The following is a 17,399-nucleotide window of genomic DNA, read 5'->3' on the forward strand; positions in this document are numbered from 1 at the left end:
TCCCAGCTTCGATCGTCAGGCTATCCGTGAGGCTGCTTGCGTCAACATCCCTACCATTGCTTTCTGTGATACTGATTCTCCTCTGGAGTACGTGGATTGCGCTATTCCTTGCAACACCAAGGGTAAGCTGTCCATTGGTCTTATGATGTGGTTCCTCGCTCGTGAGGTGCTCCGTATTCGTGGAATTGTGGACCGCGATGCTGAGTGGGAGGCTTGTGTCGATCTCTTCTTCGCTCGTGATCCCAAGGAAATTGAGGAGTCCCAGAGAGCTTCTGCTGAGGCTGCCGCTGCTGAGGCTGAACCTGATGCTGAGGTTGCTGCTCCTGCTGAGGATGGTTGGAATCAGCCCGCTCCTGAGAACCAGTGGTAAGCTGACTCTATTCACAACAAAGTGATTCAGTTGTTTGTTTAAGCTAATGTGTTTTGAGTCTCCCGCCATTTTTCTTTATGAATGGATAGTCTCATCGGGTTAACGAATAACGTTGATGGAACAGTGAATGGTGGATCTAAGGAACGTCAATTTGAATTATTGGAGCAAGAACTGATCGGATTGGAGAAAGAGAGTCTTCTTTGGTTGTTTGAAGAACGTTTTAGTATAGAAAACGGTGGCTGATCTTCAGTGACGTGATCTATAGAGTGTACTGAGACCGATTCATTGATAGGAGGGATTAGTACTTCGTTTTCGTTGGATTTAGATTGTAGCGATTGTCTTTTTACCAATTCGGATGTAATATAAACCAGGTGAATTAAAGAATAGGACTTGTTTCGGAGTGTTTTGAATGCCCAACCATCCGTGTCTCCTATTAAATCGAGTACTTCCTCGGGTCTTCTCTCACGTTTGTCTTCAAACACCCAATCGAATCAACTCAGATTGCGATCAAATCCTTCTTCTCTTCGTTCCCAGCCGAGATCTCTTGTTGCATCTCTACCAGATGAACAGTCTATTAGGAGGAGTCCACCGAAGCGTATGTGTTATACAAAAGTCGATCCTTCAGCTAATGAAATGGAAGAAGAGGAAGAAGGTCCACAGTCTTCAGGTGGATTTGTATCCGCTAGAAACCAATACATTGTAGATCAACAGAAGAAGTTCGGAAAATCGTACAATCCCAATGCAGATCAGTACAATATGTTCATTGGATTCATTGTAGGAACTTAGCCCGGAAGTCTTTGGGAGGGAAGAGACGATTTACTCCTCCTTCTCGTACAAATGAAGAGAGTATTGATACAATCGCCAAAAGTGTACTTAAGAACAAAAGTAAGGAAGGAGGAACAACTGGAAGCTCACTTGAGGAGATGGGAATTAACATGGAGGATCTTCCTGAGAAGTTACGTTCTCTTGATGAACGATTCATTGTTAATATTCTAAACGAAATCATCTACAATGGAAAGGCCGTGACTTGGGATGATATCGGTAGAGAATTCCTTCTTCATATCAAATATAGCTGGATTGGCATACGCTAAGAAATGTATTATGGAAGCGATTATTTGGCCGATGCAACGTCCTGATTTATTTACGGGGTTGCGTACAGTTCCTCGAGGTAAGGATTCAAATTGTTTTAAATGAAAGGATTGCTACTTTTTGGACCTCCAGGGACAGGTAAGACACTATTGGGTAAAGCCATTGCAAATATGTGTCATTGTACCTTCTTCAGTATTAGTGCTTCTTCATTAACAAGTAAATGGGTACAATTGATGAACAGGAATTATGGTAGTTAGGAGAAGGAGAGAAGATGGTTCGTGCTTTATTTGGAGTTGCTGAATTCAAGGCGGTATACAGAATGTGTGATCTTATAATTATAGCCATCGGTAATATTCATTGATGAGATTGACTCTTTGTTATCGATGCGAGGGTAGGAATAGTAAGGTGAACACATCCATAGAGAGAATGATATGGAGGGAACACGACGAATCAAAACTGAATTCCTTGTTCAGTTGGATGGTATTACTTCAGCAAATGAGAATGGAAATATCCTCGTGATTGGTGCTACAAACCGTCCTCAAGATCTTGACGAAGTGGACATGATTCATAGCATCAATTGTAGGCAGCTCGACGTCGGTTTGTCAAGCGACTATATATTCCATTACCGGATTCAGAGACTCGACATTCGTTGCTTTCAATTCTTCTTAAGAAGAACGAGAATACCTTATCTGAAAAGGATATTGATGATCTAACTACCAGGAGTGAGGGTTATTCCTGTGCTGATATCCATAATCTATGTCGTGAAGCTGCAATGGGACCCATTCGTGACATTAGTGTGAATGATTCCATTGTGGATATGAATGTATGTGTGACTGATCTGTGTGATAAATAGCCATCTCGCTTACGACCCATCGCATTACAGGACTTTGAATATGCATTCCGTCAAGTGAGAGCAAGTGTTGGAGATGAAGACTTGGATGGATATCGTCAGTGGAATGAGAAGTATGGAAGTATGGGAACAAGCGAATCATTTGTTTGTTCAATAAACAATCTATCTTTGATTCACATATTGAAGCTTCCAATAACATAACAAAACAGCGCCAGTACAGTAATCAGTGTTGTTCCTGTCCTTTAATTGCATCCTTCTGTTCTTGTCTGCGTCTTAACCTCCGTTCTCGCGATTCTCGTTCTATCTCTTCTTGATGTTGTTGATACCGCTGTCGCCGTTCTGGAGTGCCAAAGTCAGCATAGACTAAGAAACCTAACCATTTCAAAGATACGTAACAAGAATACCTCCAAGAACAACTGCAGGAAATACCAATGCCGCTGCATATTTGAGTCGATATGCAAGTGATGGATTACCAGGCATAACACAGTGTTGAAAGTCCCACGGTCAAATGAGATAATCAGTTCTTTGTCTAGAGAGATTTCCCAGAAACTTCTCATCGAGTTAGCAATCTCAATTCCAATCCGATTAGTTTTTTTTTTCATGGAGAAGGACTTGAAGGAACTTGTGGATACCTATATTCAAACGAACTCTGTCAAACTTGTTCAGAAGGCAGTGGAAACACCCAAGCAGGCCAAGAACCCGAAGAAGAAGGCCGAAAAGAAAGTCTCGGAGCCAAAACCGGAAGGACCCAAGCTAGAGAAGAAGACAGCTGAGAACACCTCAAAGGAGACTCCTAAAGAAACCACACCCGCAGTTTGAGATGCATAGAGAGTATGACGTCTTAGGAACAGAATATTAACCCCTGGAGTGTAGAAGCAGGCGAAGAAGGAGTAGACTATGCCAAATTGATTCAAAAGTTTGGATCATCACCTATTTCCCAAGTAGGATATAATAGATTAATCTAAGTGTAGGAACTCATTGACCGATTTGAGAAGGTCACGGGAAAGAGAGCACACAAGTGGCTCCGACGTGGTATGTTTTTCTCCCACAGGTAGCACTGGCTTGGTCCCTTGAGTTGCAGAGATCTTAACCTTATCCTGGATGCCTACGAAAAGGGAGAGAAGTTCTATTTGTATACTGGACGGTACAGAAATATGAAGATAGTAACTCGTAGTGGTCCTTCATCGGGAAGTCTTCATCTAGGTCATTTAATTCCATTCTTCTTTACAAAGTGGCTCCAAGATACGTTTGATTGCCCTCTGGTGATTCAGTTAACCGATGATGAAAAGTATCTGTGGAAGAAATTGGATCTGGATGAATGCATCCACATGGGACGTGAAAATGCAAAGGATATTATTGCATGCGGCTTCAATCCTAAGAAGACCTTCATCTTCAGCGATATGAGTTATATCGGTGAAATGTACCGGAATATTGTTCGTATTCAGAAGTGTGTTACTGTCAATACTGTAAGAATTGATATCTGACTGTCATGTTCAGGCTCGTGCCATTTTCGGTTTTACAGAGTCTTCTAGCATCGGACAACAGGCATTCCCCGCAATTCAAGCGGCTCCTTCATTTTCGTCATCTTTTGTGAAGGTCTTGGGGTCAAAGAAAATGCGATGCATGATTCCTTGTGCTATTGATCAGGATCCCTATTTCCGTATGACTCGAGATGTAGCAGTTCGTTTAAATGAGTACAAACCTGCTTTGATGCACAGTAAATTCATTCCCTCGTTAGTTGGACTGAACACGAAGATGAGTGCTTCAAGTACAAACACATGTATTTACGTAACAGATACCCCCAATATGATCAAGAACAAGGTGACACTGATTGTTTGGATTGATGCTTAGATTAATCGTCATGCCATGAGTGGAGGTCGTGAGACTGTGGAGGAGCAGAGGAAATATGGAGCTGATCTATCGAAGGATGTTCCTTATCAGTATTTAGAATACTTTTTGGATGATGATGATGAACTGATGCGAATTCGTGAGGATTATAGTGCTGGACGCATGCTTACTGGAGAGGTTAAGCAGATTCTGATCAAAGAGATTCAGAAGCTGATTAGTGAGTTCCAAGAACGTCGAAATAAGCTTACAGAGGCGGATGTTGATGAGTTCTTCTCCGTTCGTATGCTGGATTTATGAGGTTCGTTTGTTTGTTTGAGAAAACATATTACAGACACCTGGCGATGGCAGCAAGAACCATATCTACCTTAGCAGGATCTCGGTTTTTCATCACATAGACATCTCCATCCAGTTCAAAGCCAGCCATCTTATTTATAAGTCTATTCATTTATTCCTACCATCATCAAAGGTAAGGCTCCAGGTACCGCTGCTACCTTTCGCTGTAATGCTCCATTATCCTTACGCAACTGACGATACTTTGGATCCTCCTTGGCTGTGTTGGAGAGAATCACTTGTAAAGTACGCAACGCAGTGGCACCTGCATTATCAATACGTTGAAGAGCCACTGATTCAGCTAAAAGCTTTGCCTTTTCTTCTGGTGTCTTCTCAACCACTTTCTCCCTATTCTTAACCGTCCTACATATTCCTACGGTTGAACAGCTGGAAGACCATGTTCGGCTCTCCATAGCTCCAATTGACGTTTCTTCTCATTCTACTCCTCACTCTCATTCACCACATTCACTTCTTCAGCAATCTTTTCCTGGCGTTGTCGCTCTAATTCCCGTTTGCGTTGCATTGCCTCAAACTCTTCCTTTGTACTCTGCATGGCCTTTCCACGTTCAATTCGTTCCTTTTCACGTTGAATTGCGGCTTTCTTCTCAGCCTCCTCTTTCTCCACCTTCTTCTGTTGGATTCGTCGACGTGTTTCTTCCATTCGCTCATCAAAACTCTTCTCTGGCTGAGGATTCACAAAGTGACATTCATTGCCATCACACACTACTCCAGGATGTGACTGTTGTTCAGTAGGTTCATTCCCTTCTTCCGATTCTGGAAGTGTCGTAATATATGCAACCAAATCTGCAAGGTCACGGGATTTGCACTCTTTCAGTGTCTAATGATCAGTCTTCCATCTAACAAATACCTTCTCCACATTAGAAGCAGAGAATCCCATAGTTAGCAGATTATCTCGAATTGCAGCATCTGCCTCCCTACAATGAAACCACAAACGGAATACCTACGAACTGGTCTCTGGAGCAACCTCTTCATCAGAATCGCTCTTTACACGGTCGAGCATCTTTGACACCTTTCCAGCCATCTGAGATCCATGAATCTTTACGTCTTTGAAATTCTTTAATCGCATTTCCCGAATACTTTGGGCATCGCGAACTCCACTTCCACCTAACGACATTCCCGTTCCCTTAAATGTTGCTGCAGAATTCGCATACTGCTGGATTTTGGACTCCAATGCATTTGGATCGGCTCCAACAACACGATCCACTTCATCACCATGGAAAACTAATACAAAGGTTGGGAGTCCTGAAACGCTATACTGACCAGCCAAGTCACGGTTTTGATCCGAATCAACGCGAATAAAGACGACATTTGTATACTTCAGACTCATCTGATCGAAAAGGGGATGCATCATTCTACAAGGTCCACACCTAACTACTCAAGATGAGAAATCATCAATTACCATGTAGCGAAGAAATCGATCACCACGAGTCTCTTTTCCGATGAATTCACCCACTGGGACAAGCTTCCGTTCGCTTCAATAACTTTTGACATAGAATCTACCACTACACAAAACAAAACTTCGTTTCAAAACAAACAAATCAATGCAAAAAACGCTTTACCATCCCATATTAGGGTTAGCGGGAGCAGCATTAGGAGATCCCATAGGAGGCATGTTGCCCATAGGTGGCATATTTCCCATAGGAGGCATGTTACCCATAGGCATATTTCCCATGGGAGGCATGTTGCCCATAGGAGGCATATTTCCCATAGGAGGGAGATTACCCATAGGTGGCATATTACCCATAGGAGGCATCATTCCCATAGGGGGCATATTACCCATAGGAGCCATAGCGGGAGAACCAGTAGGTCTCTGAGCAGGAGAACCAATAGGACCAGCAGCAGGAGATCCAGCAGGAGCATCAGCAATAGGCAGTCCAGCACCCATAGGAGGCATCATACCCATGGGGGGCATCATTCCCATAGGAGGCATATCCACAGGCTTCAATACCTTCTCCATACTAGAAACCTTCTCGTTCATCTCCTTCACATACTGCACGAAGTAAGGCAGACAGAAGTTCATCATATCATTACGGAATCCAAGCTCCAAGACCACATCAGGCTGAACCTGCTCGTAGCAAGTGAACAGAGTAGCACTGAAGGCCTCCTTATCCTGCTTCTCGATGAAGAACTCCAACAATCCCTGAACAATCTCCTCCTTCTTCGACTGAGCAGCAGTGTCAATAGCATCCTTGTACATGTTATCCTTCTTGGAGATCTCAATAGACTTCTCGAACTTCTCATTCTTCTTGAACAGATAAGCAGCAATACGACGGAACTCCAGCAACTCATGGTTCTCCAGAGAAGAAGCCAGAGCCACTTGATCGAAGTTGTCATAATTGTCAATGGACTTGCGGAGATCCTCATAGTTCTCATCCTCAATGTAAACCTTGTTGATGGCCTCGTTCACATTAGCAACGTTAACATTCTGCACATCCTTCAGGTAATCCATAGCCAGAGCCACGTTGCCTGTCTTCTCGAGCTGACGCACCACACGAGCATGATCCAGAGAATCCTTGACAGTGGTCAAGAGACGCTGAAGGAGCATAGGATGCTCAGCAATCATGAAGTCAATAGCACGGTAGTTCAACTCCTTGTTGTTCACCTTACCAATCACATCGAAGAAGTCCTCCTCTTTGAAGGCAACAGAGCTGTGATCAATCATCGTACGCACAGCCATATCGTAGTCCTGAGTCTGCTTATATAGATAGAAAGCCTCATACCACATACGAGCATTCTCGCAAGCACGAATGGCCTTAGCACTCTGGACACGGTTCCAGTGGACCTTCAGATGGTCCATGACCTTCTCCTCAGCATACTTAGTGTACAGAACTGTCAACTCGGTGAAGATTCCAGCGTGAGCATTCTCCAGTCCCAGACCCTGCTCCATGATCTTCATGAGCTCCTCGTACAAACCTCTCTTCTCATAGGAAGCAACCAGAGATTCCAGATGATCAGGAGAAGCAATGATGTACAGAGCGCAAGTCTGAGCCAACTTGTACTCACCAGCAGTCAAACAAGCCTCGCTGATCTCCTTCCAGGTACGAATGTTGTTAGCCTTCTTGGCCACATCAACAGCCTCACGATACTTCTCCAGGCACACATAGGTAGAAGCCAACTTCGCGGTATTACCCACATTCTCGTAGAGAATACGAGCAGCCTCATACAACTTCTCGTTGAAGCAGCGATCACCAATCACCTGGATCTGAGCAGAGTTCGGGGAAGAAATGAACTCCTCCAACTCGTTGAGACGATCCATCTTAGCATAGGCATAAGCCAGAGAGGAATCAACACGAGCCTGCTTCATGCTCTTGCGCACCATCAACAGATAGTTAATCAAGGACTCATACTTCTCATCGCGCTCAGCAGCAGTGATCACATCCATGAAAGTAGTAGGATCCTGAGCACTGATGTAAGCAGCAATAGCCTGATCGACCTGGTTGAAATCCAACTGGGCCTTAGCGACCTTCGACCACACAGCATTGTTCTGGCAACGCTCAGCATATTCCACAGCACGATCAATATCCTTGATGTTCTGGATCAGAACGGTTACGGCCTCCACTTGCATGTTCAGCTTCTTGAAGATCAAGAAGGCCTCCTCAGGATGTCCCTTCTCAATGCACACATTAGCAAGCTTAGCATCGAAGTTATCCAGACGCTCAATGTAGTCAGGCACACGCTCGGGAGCAGCAGACAGACCAGTGATAATCAGCAAGTTCTGGAGAGACTTGTTCTTGCCGAACTCAGTTCCCTGAAGCACCAAGCGCTCCAACAGATCCAGAAGAGCATCAGGCATATCAGCATCCATGAAAGCCTTCACAGTGCGGCTCACCATCTCAGGGTTCTGGCACTCAGGAAGAGCTGTATTCACGATCTGATCCACAATCTCCTTCTTGTGCTCGTTCTCAGGAGTCAACACCTGCTTCCACAGATTATCATCCATACGCTCGACCAGATAACGAGCCTGATCCTTGAACAAACCATTCTCGTTGGTGACACGAATCAAATCCTCATCACAAGCACCCTTAGCACGGCGGTAAGCAAGGAAGGCAAGGAACGGATCCACCTTCTCGCAGAACTGACCAACCACCTTGCTGTCGTAGAAAGGATCCTTCAGAAGGAACTCCTGAGCATTCTGGTTGTTGCTGATGTAGATCTTTCCAATAGCATTGTGCAACTCGGGATCCTGGCTTCCTTCCTTCAGACGAGCCTCCAACCAGGGCTGGATCATACGCAGACGGTTGCGAGCCTCACACACATCCACCAGAGGAGCAATGGGACACATAGCCATCACACTGTTGAGTAGAGACTGGATGAAGTCCTCAGAAGCATCCATATCAATCAACTTGCCAACAATCACAGGGGTCTTCGCAGGAGCCACCTTCTGGACGAAAGCCTCAATGTACTGATTAAGATGCTGCTCGTACAGATACTGAGTCATATCCTCAATCATATCGAAACGGTTGCACAGATGAATGAGAGCCAGAGGATCAGGCAGGTTAGCATCAATCAGGAAAGCCTTGACCTCCTTAGGATCGAAAGCATTACCCTCACGGCACATACGCTCCACCTCCTTGAACTGACCCATCTTCGTAGCAGCCTCAATGAACTTGAGCTGGACATTACCATCAGTGGAAGTGTAAGCAATCGCTCCAAGGAAGTAGAACAGACCCTCAGTGGAAGAGAACTCCTCGAACAACTCAATCAGCTTATCAACTCCCAGATTCTCGGAGAACTTCTGAGCAACCTGAACCACCAGACGCACATTAGAAGAGTTGTAGGACATCAAGGTACGGAGCACTTCAATTCCCTGTTCAGCGGGGAGCTGACCAATGAAAGGAACCAAGAACTCAGGCTTGATCATGTGAGTATTCACAACAACACGCTTGATATCATCGATATTGGTGTACATGGAGAGAGCAGCCTGATACAGTCCAGCACGCTCACACAGCTCAGCAATCTTGGGCTTATCGAAGTGACTGAACATGTTAGCGCTAAGAATAGCCTCAGCCACCTGGGTGTTACCGCTGGAGAGATTAATCTCCAGAACACGTGTCTGAAGCTCAGCATCCTCGGGCAGATCACCTCTCTTCTGAAGCACCTCAAGGAGGAATCCAGTGCACTCCTGAATGAGACCCATAGTGTAGAAGGTATCAGCAATTCCCTTCACATCCAACTCAGCAGCGTTCGTCTGAGCCAACTTCTTAGCGAAACCCTCAGCAGCCTTAGGATCCTGGGAGATCATGTTGCGGATCAGAGTGTTGTAATCAGGATTGTAGTTGTTCACCTGAGCATACTGAAGCACCTTATCGTACTGCTGAGCACGAACCAGAGAAGCAATCACCTTCTCGTGGCACTTACCCTTGAAGTAGACAGACATGGCCAACTTAGGATCGGCAGGGGCAATCATATCTCCGAGACGCTCCGAGCAAGTGATCTTGTCCTCCTTAATCCACTTCTCCACAAGCTGCTTCTTTCCCTGAGGAAGAATGATCTTGCAGAACTCCAGAGTTTCGATCTCATTCAGACGACCAATCTCAATGATAGCACCAATGTAGGTGATGAAGGGAGGCTGCTGACCAGGAGCGGCAGGCATCTGCTGCAGCTTGCGCAGTGTGGTCTCATTACGGATCAAGTTGGCAGGAGACTTGTAGGCTACATGAGCAGCACCCTTAATGTTACCCTGCTGCATCATAGCCGAGAACTGCTGGAGAAAGATATCATCAGCACCAGGAAGACCCAAACGGCAAGCCAGATCCAGAGCCAGAGGCTGGTTCTTCAGACCATTCATGACAAAGGGAACCAAGTTGGCTTCCTTCAGAGTCACCTTGATGAGAGCACCCTTTCCAGCGGAGATTCCAATCACACCTCCAGTAGCACCCTTGGTGGTGAGGAAGATAGGATCCTGGCTCACACGAGAACGGAACAGCAGAGATCCAGTCATGATATCAAACATGTACACAAAGCCAAGCTTGGTCATCACGAAGGAGATGCAACGAGCACTATCAATCTCCATAGAGACAGGGAAATCGTTAGCAGCCTCAGAAGGGAAAACGAAGTCAACGGGCTTGATCTTGAAACCACCAGGCTTGCCGACCTCCATAGCATAGTACTTGCAAGCAGGCTGAGGTCCCTTCTTCTCAATGAAAGTGAACAACTGACCCTTAGCCACCTGGTTATCCACATCGATGAAGCCTCCACAATGACCAGAGAGAGTCTGAGACTTCTTGTTCTCAACGGAGTACAGCTGGATCATTCCAGCAATACTATTTTCAGGTCCCTTACCAATACCAATCAGCAAGCACCACTTCTGGTCGGGACTCACACGGTAGTTAATAATCTGGAAAGAGGCCAGATTCGGATGACGATCCATAACCTTACGAGGATTACTCTCTCCCTCAATGCTCCAGTGGAAGACAGAGGTCTGAGTGACAATAGCAATCGTCTTGGCATCGATCCAACTCCAGAACACAACAACACTATTATCAGGGAGCTTGAAAGAGCACACCTTCGACTTAGACTCAAGATCAAAGACCTGGAGAGCAGGTCCCTTGCGCAGAGCCACAATCTTCTTTTCAGGGTTCATAATAGTCGACTCAGCGGCCATAGGCATACGAGAAACTTCATTACCATTTGCAAGATCGACAACAGTCAGCGATGCACCCTGAGGAGCGTCCTCACGAATGCACACATACTTGTCGGACTCCATTGTCACGCACTTGAAGTTGATATTTGCGGGGTTGACGCCGAGGGCAGTCAAGTTCGCAACCTCATTCACATCAATAGGAATTTGAGCCATTACCACAATCTCTCTACAATAATATGGATCCAACATGACATCGTTCAATCGTGTTGAATAGATGATTGGATGAACGAATTATTTTCCAACCGATCATCAGAACCAAAGAGTACAATCATCGAGATAATTTCGGATTATAGAAGAGAATATGATCTTGGTCAGGAAAAAGTGTGTGCAATTATTAGGGAAACAAGTTTCAATGTATGACAATCCTTCGTTGCAAGAAGTAGAAAGTTGGAAAGTCGCTAAGAAACTGGATTCTAGGAAGGATACGATAAACATTGAAAAGGCGATTCACAGTATTGGGTTTTGAGACAAGGGTCAGAAATGGAAGAATTAGAAATACCATAGATTATGTCCACAGTACGTCAACTCTATAAGAGTTTATTGCGAACTGCTAAACTTCTTGTAGGCAATCCAATGATGTTGGAGTCATATGTCATAGCCTAAGGAACAATCGCTTTCAGCACTTCAAGAAATACGAACAAAATTCCATAATAATATAAATGAGACGGATCCAGAAAAGTAGGAATACATATCCAATAGTATGAAACAGGATTCATGAGTTGATGCACGAAGCTGAAAGCCGATTAAAGTTCATGAAGATGATTACACCGCGTCAGACATCAGAGAAAGCCGAAAATAAGGTCTATAGGTCCAATAGGTTGATGGTAGTGATTTGTAGAGTTAACGAAAAGGGAGAATTGGTAGAGGGTCATGGGGATTATGCAAATGAGTAAGACCAGGAGGAGGTCTCCATTCTAGTGCTCGCCTCTCTCATTTCGGAATGACAACGGACGAGATGCGGTTTATCAACGAGCAACAATTACGACGAATGTCGTTCCTTCCCTATAAGAAGCGAATTTAAAGAGAGGTTGTTTGTTTCTGTTTGTTTTGCACCAAATATGGTAAATTGAGTGAATCAGAAAGAATAAACGTTGGGGAGAAAACTATGGAGACAGGAAGTCTTGATAATCAAAAAGCCAAGATCACTGGACATGTGCATTCCATCGCATCATCAGTTGATACCTTTCGAACACTCGGTTAACCCAATTTCTGTGATTAATTGTAACAATATCGGGAATGAGTGATGTTTTCTCTATTAATGGTACAATTTACCACATGTTTGATAATCTTAGACATGAAGCTCAGTAATGGTGAATTGGAAAAGAGTTCTTCAATGGAAGGAGTCGATACAACCTCTGGGTCGACAGCGAAGCTTCGACCCTTTGGGGAGTCGTTTTTTGTTTGCAACCTGTTATGTGTAGAGGCTCGATGTCTGATAATGGACTCCAGCATGGAAGAAGTGATACATCGTATTTGGGGAGTGAGTTGGGCTTCACAGATGTTTTGGGAGGGTACTCGATCGGATCCTTTAATGACACTGCCCAGGGAACTACGGATGGAGATGCATATTACGGTTCTGTAATTGCCTCTCTCTATGTCTTAGTAGTAGATGCTTCCTCGCACGTATCCTTCATATGCCCAAACCCAACGTGGTTCCTCTCTTTCTCCTTTTGCAAATACCGGAGGTGAGGAGAATCAACTGTATTCCCGTCATTCCTTAGGAGGGGTCTTTGGATATGGAGAAAGTACGATGGAGCCATGTATGTTATATTCATTGAATTGTTATGCAGATTCTCGTAGTGATCTCGCATTAACCAATCTTCAGGATGTAATGGAGAACGATCTCTTCGGGAGCTCAACCCAACCTCTTCCTCCCTCATCGAGTACTTCGTTGAATCCTGGATCCAACTCCAGTCTTTCTGGTTCGCTCTTGGGTTCTAACTCGTCTCTTTTTAACCAGAGTAACGAGTCGCTTAATGGATTCTCGTCGATCATGCGTAAGGATCTCTCACCTACGCTTACAGGTCTCTCGCGTCTCAATCCTACCAGCAATGGGTTCATTCTCGGATCGTTTGATACAGACGATTATGGAACTTGTATCCCTGTATCTCACTGTTGAGTTATTAGATCCACATTCGTTGACGCCTCAAGCTGGACGTACTTCGTTTACTCCAGGACCTGCTCTGTATATGAACGATTATATCTCTGATTCGGGTTATTCGCCTCGTCCTCAGCTCTCTCCTATCACCTCACCTTATCCTGAACCCGAGTTATCACCTCGTCGTTTATATTCGTCGCAGTCCTCGCGTCTCATGAACCCGTACAGTTGGTGTGGATGGATCATTTGTAGGTCAGAATCCACTCGTATTCAGCGTACACTCTCTACAATTACTCCAAGCTCATCTCTTGGGGCTTCAATTCCTGCCACTTCAAGTCTAGAGATCCCAATGGGATATCATAGTCAACAGTCCTTTAAGCGCAAAGAAAGTATGAAGAGTGCGGCTTGGCAGAACGGTGATATTGAGAGTTATCGAGGCCATATTAAGGAAATGTCTCGAGATCATAATGGATGTCGTGCCTTGCAGCAGAGTCTGGACAATTGTCCCGAGAAGGTGGTGAGTATGATCTATGATGAGGTTGGTAACGAGCTCACAGATTTAATGATGGACTCCTTTGGAAATTACCTCTTCCAAAAGCTCCTGGATGTTAGTTCACCGGAACAACGTCGTGAAGTGGTATGTTTTGAGAAAATGAAGTTAGTTCTAGCTTAAGAAAGTGAAGAGTCGCATTGTTGATGCTTCGTACAATGTTCATGGAACTCGTAGTGTTCAGCGTCTCATTCAAGTCTGTAATGAACCTGATATGGTTCAAGATATCATGGATGCATTGCGTGGTCATATTGCTGCTTTGAGCTCTCATTCTAATGGCAACCATGTCATTCAACGTTGTCTCCAACATATGCCTGAGGAGTATCGTGTTTATGTCTTTGAGGAAGTTGTTAAGAGTTGTGTTGAGGTAGGCATAGAGAGGGTGTTTCATCTAGATTTCAACTCATCGTCATGGATGTTGCGTGGTTCAACGTTGTTTGGATTCAGCTCCAAAGAAGTATCATGACATGTTGCTCGATGCAATTGTGGATCATTCAGTGGATCTCATTTGTAATCCATTTGGAAACTATGTGATTCAAGTACGTGTGAAGCAGATGAGTAAGATTATAGTATCTGATTGAGCATGGTGAGGCAAGTGAGTCGGAACGAATCACCCGATGTGTCTTAGGAAAAGTCGCTAATCTCTCCTGTCAGAAGTATAGCTCGAATGTGATTGAGAAGATTCTGGTGTGTGCAACACCATCTGTTCGTGGTGAGATTGTGGATGAGATTGCAACATCTCCGGATCTCCATAATCTGCTTCATGACAAGGTAGGATCCATGGAACTCGTTGATACCTAGTTCGCCAATTATGTGATTCAGAAGGCACTGAAGTTGGGCAATGATGAGCAACGACAGCAATTGTTGAAGGCAATTCGTCCTTATGAAGAAGAATTGAGCAAAAGTACGGGAGGAAGACATATCTTGAGTCAGTTGAATGAAATCTCAACCCCAAATTCCCAGAACTGGAGTAGGATGTAGGGTTTACAGCATCTTGATACCATACTGTACTATGTTGAATGTATCATTTTTCACTTCGTCTGTTAGTCTTTATGATTTTCTGTCAATTGAGGGAAAGATACGCCAGTGGGATTGTATATTAGCTTCATTTTCTATTGTTTGTTCTTAGAGAGCCCATATTTATTAGGGACAAGAGTTATCCAATTTAAGATAAAGATACAGGAACCAAAACAGGAATTGGGCCAGCCCCGATTATATTCATTCACCACTACCTCATTCTCTTTTGGGTAGAATTCGTTTGTGGATTAGCGGTCATATAATATGGTATGTTTGGAAATCGTGTGGATGAGCTCTCTGAGCAAGAAGGAAGAGAATGGATGGACTGTGTGTGACATTCTTAGAACAAGCTGTCTTACCGTTCTCTAGGTTTTCACTCGTTTTGTTGAGGTTGGACGCGTCGCCTACATTAACTACGGACCTGACTTCGGTAAGCTTTGCACCATTGTCGATATTATCGACGGAAAGAGAGTATTTGTTCATTAGGTGTGTTCTAATGATTAGGTTCTGATTGATGGACCTACCACTGGTGTTAAGAGACAGCAGATCTCTGTACTTCCTCTTTTGTTTGTCGTTCTCATGAATAGGTTGTCCGTCTGTATCTGACTGACTTTGTGATTCCCCTTCCTCGTGGTGCTGCTACTGAGGCTGTTTCGGAGGCTTTCAAGGCTGGTAGGACTTTGGACCGTTTCTTATAGCTAGGAGAAGTAGAAAACAAGTGGAACGAGACTGCTTGGGCTAAGAAGCTTGCTGCTCGTGCCAAGAAGGCTTCTATGTGCGATTTCTGCCGCTTCAAGGCTAGATATGCTAAGAAGCACTAAATGTGTATGGGATCGGACAAACGAATATTCTTCTGTTTGTTTTAGTCTTTGTAGAGTTTCATTGCATTGGTTGATTTTCTTCGATCCGACTCTGAGACACTTTCAGATCCAATATTTCACATGATTTGAAGTTGGTTAGAAAGAAACCATTTTCAAACCCGATAGCGCCCAATAACTGGCATAATTCTTGAAAAACTCCCAGAAATACAATTCTTCATTTGTTCGTTTATTCTCCTTTTCATATAGTTTATTAACGATGAACAAGCTGAAAGCCAAGTTTGAAGGTGTCATGAAGTCTACAGCTATGTCTGCTCAGCAGATCTATAAGCATAAGTCGTTTAATCTATCAAAGACACAAGAAGATCCAGAGTATGGATTCAATGATATTGGTGATATTGTTTAGGTGGGATGAACCATGCAAGGAATTCCTGAAGATCCATAAGGAAGTTCTGGATCTTGTACTCACGTCGTTTCTCTCTGTTAATTTATAGATCGATGAGGCAAAATCCTTCCAGAAGTCTCTGACCGAACTGTGTAAGTGTATGTCAAAAATAGGAGATATCTTTATGAGTGGAGTCAATGATGGTGATCCGGACCATACAAAGAGGATTGCGAGTGCCTATGACCAGATTGTGAAGTCATGTAGCGAGGAACCACTTCAGAGTGCTTTAACCCGTATTACCGAAGAGATTATTGACAATTTGAATAGAAAGTTGGCCGAAATGAAACCTCTTCTGGTTGTTGTTGTTTCTCTTTCTCATGTCTAGGATGCCATCGAGACACGTAAGAAGTGCAAAATGGACTACGATCACTATTACTTCAAGTTGGAACAAATGCGAAATAAACCCAATACAGATCCTAGCAAGGTTATTCGTGTAGGAGGATTGGATTCGGACTTATGTGTAGAATCAAGACAAATTCCAGGAATGTCAGACAGCACTTACCAGCATCACAGATCGTTTGATTGATAAATTCATTGAATATGAAACGGCTCGTCCAACCTTCCTCGCTTATGAGTTCCAGACTCTTCGTTCTGTTCAGAAGGAGTTCTTCACTGCTCTCTCGCAGAGCATGTCCAAGTTTAAGGTGACGCAACCTCATGAAGGAGAGCCTACAGAACCAATTGTAGCTCCTCTGAAAGGAGGTGTGGTTAGTGAGAGTCGTTCTCAGATGACATCCTCAGGTGCTCAACCTCGTCGTGGTCCTCGTGGCCGACGTGATGATGACGAGGATGAAGATGAAGACGAACCTATGCCTCGTGGTCGTCAGTCAATGAGTGGATCGTTCCGTAGACCAACACCAGGTGCATCTCAATCAACTGGTTTCAACAAGGGACCCAAAAAGAGTCCCTTCGGAAATGCAGCTAGCGATGCACCTGTTCCTGTGGACGATGAGGTACCTCGCTTACCTCCTCGTCGTGCTGCGAAGGGTGTTTATGCTTTGGTTATGTACGATTTCCCAGGTGAAGAAGATGATGAATTGCCGTTGCGTGAAGGACAGAAGGTTCGTGTCACTCGTCAGCATGAAAGTGGATGGTGGACTGGAGAGATTAATGGTAATGTCGGTGTTTTCCCTGCGACATATGTAAAACTTCTGGACTAGTTCCGTTTTTGTTATCTACTTGTTTGTTGACACCCTTGTGCATTATACATTCATTAATAGAAATACTCTGTTTCCTAACAAACAGTCCAAATGAATCAACACAAGACTCTCTCCACACCAACACAAGCATAACTGTAGTTGGCAGAGTCACTTCCTCCCA

The 17,399-nt window shown here is 44.3% G+C and overlaps 8 protein-coding genes across 8 annotated transcripts; 6 read left to right on the forward strand and 2 right to left on the reverse strand.

The window, feature by feature from the left end:
- Positions 1-967: 967 nt before the first annotated feature.
- JH06_3500 (fidgetin-like protein) lies at positions 968-2,510 on the forward strand (the record flags this gene model as incomplete). Its single annotated transcript, XM_014670792.1, has 9 exons — positions 968-1,119; positions 1,149-1,411; positions 1,443-1,538; positions 1,568-1,683; positions 1,713-1,769; positions 1,801-1,850; positions 1,881-2,013; positions 2,043-2,282; positions 2,313-2,510. 9 exons carry the CDS (start codon positions 968-970, stop codon positions 2,508-2,510), a joined length of 1,305 nt encoding a protein of 434 aa, XP_014526278.1.
- Positions 2,511-2,909: 399 nt separating this feature from the next.
- Positions 2,910-4,454, forward strand: JH06_3501 (tryptophan tRNA ligase; the record flags this gene model as incomplete). The annotated part of the gene is made up of 7 exons (XM_014670793.1): positions 2,910-3,122; positions 3,155-3,250; positions 3,281-3,360; positions 3,391-3,453; positions 3,484-3,775; positions 3,807-4,130; positions 4,161-4,454. 7 exons carry the CDS (start codon positions 2,910-2,912, stop codon positions 4,452-4,454), a joined length of 1,362 nt encoding a protein of 453 aa, XP_014526279.1.
- Positions 4,455-4,482: 28 nt separating this feature from the next.
- JH06_3502 (thioredoxin 2) lies at positions 4,483-5,999 on the reverse strand (the record flags this gene model as incomplete). The annotated part of the gene is made up of 7 exons (XM_014670794.1): positions 4,483-4,581; positions 4,613-4,835; positions 4,865-4,926; positions 4,957-5,325; positions 5,356-5,422; positions 5,453-5,875; positions 5,908-5,999. The coding sequence occupies 7 exons, from the start codon at positions 5,997-5,999 to the stop codon at positions 4,483-4,485; spliced, it is 1,335 nt and encodes a 444-aa protein (XP_014526280.1).
- A 64-nt stretch (positions 6,000-6,063) lies between these two features.
- Positions 6,064-11,304, reverse strand: JH06_3503 (clathrin heavy chain; the record flags this gene model as incomplete). The annotated part of the gene is made up of 1 exon (XM_014670795.1): positions 6,064-11,304. The coding sequence occupies one exon, from the start codon at positions 11,302-11,304 to the stop codon at positions 6,064-6,066; it is 5,241 nt and encodes a 1,746-aa protein (XP_014526281.1).
- Positions 11,305-11,658: 354 nt separating this feature from the next.
- JH06_3504 (hypothetical protein) lies at positions 11,659-12,172 on the forward strand (the record flags this gene model as incomplete). The annotated part of the gene is made up of 5 exons (XM_014670796.1): positions 11,659-11,712; positions 11,750-11,829; positions 11,861-11,959; positions 11,990-12,040; positions 12,070-12,172. 5 exons carry the CDS (start codon positions 11,659-11,661, stop codon positions 12,170-12,172), a joined length of 387 nt encoding a protein of 128 aa, XP_014526282.1.
- A 955-nt stretch (positions 12,173-13,127) lies between these two features.
- JH06_3505 (RNA-binding protein) lies at positions 13,128-14,780 on the forward strand (the record flags this gene model as incomplete). Its single annotated transcript, XM_014670797.1, has 5 exons — positions 13,128-13,886; positions 13,918-14,166; positions 14,195-14,338; positions 14,370-14,570; positions 14,601-14,780. The coding sequence occupies 5 exons, from the start codon at positions 13,128-13,130 to the stop codon at positions 14,778-14,780; spliced, it is 1,533 nt and encodes a 510-aa protein (XP_014526283.1).
- Positions 14,781-15,080: 300 nt separating this feature from the next.
- On the forward strand, positions 15,081-15,637 carry JH06_3506 (60S ribosomal protein L14; the record flags this gene model as incomplete). The annotated part of the gene is made up of 5 exons (XM_014670798.1): positions 15,081-15,143; positions 15,186-15,287; positions 15,321-15,368; positions 15,404-15,488; positions 15,519-15,637. 5 exons carry the CDS (start codon positions 15,081-15,083, stop codon positions 15,635-15,637), a joined length of 417 nt encoding a protein of 138 aa, XP_014526284.1.
- A 256-nt stretch (positions 15,638-15,893) lies between these two features.
- Positions 15,894-17,239, forward strand: JH06_3507 (hypothetical protein; the record flags this gene model as incomplete). Its single annotated transcript, XM_014670799.1, has 5 exons — positions 15,894-16,006; positions 16,041-16,095; positions 16,129-16,374; positions 16,405-16,512; positions 16,544-17,239. 5 exons carry the CDS (start codon positions 15,894-15,896, stop codon positions 17,237-17,239), a joined length of 1,218 nt encoding a protein of 405 aa, XP_014526285.1.
- Between the last annotated feature and the right edge of the window lie 160 nt (positions 17,240-17,399).

This window comes from Blastocystis sp. subtype 4, assembly GCF_000743755.1.
Source record: "Blastocystis sp. subtype 4 strain WR1 chromosome Unknown seqid_0228, whole genome shotgun sequence".
Classification (NCBI taxonomy): Eukaryota; class Bigyra; order Opalinata; family Blastocystidae; genus Blastocystis; species Blastocystis sp. subtype 4.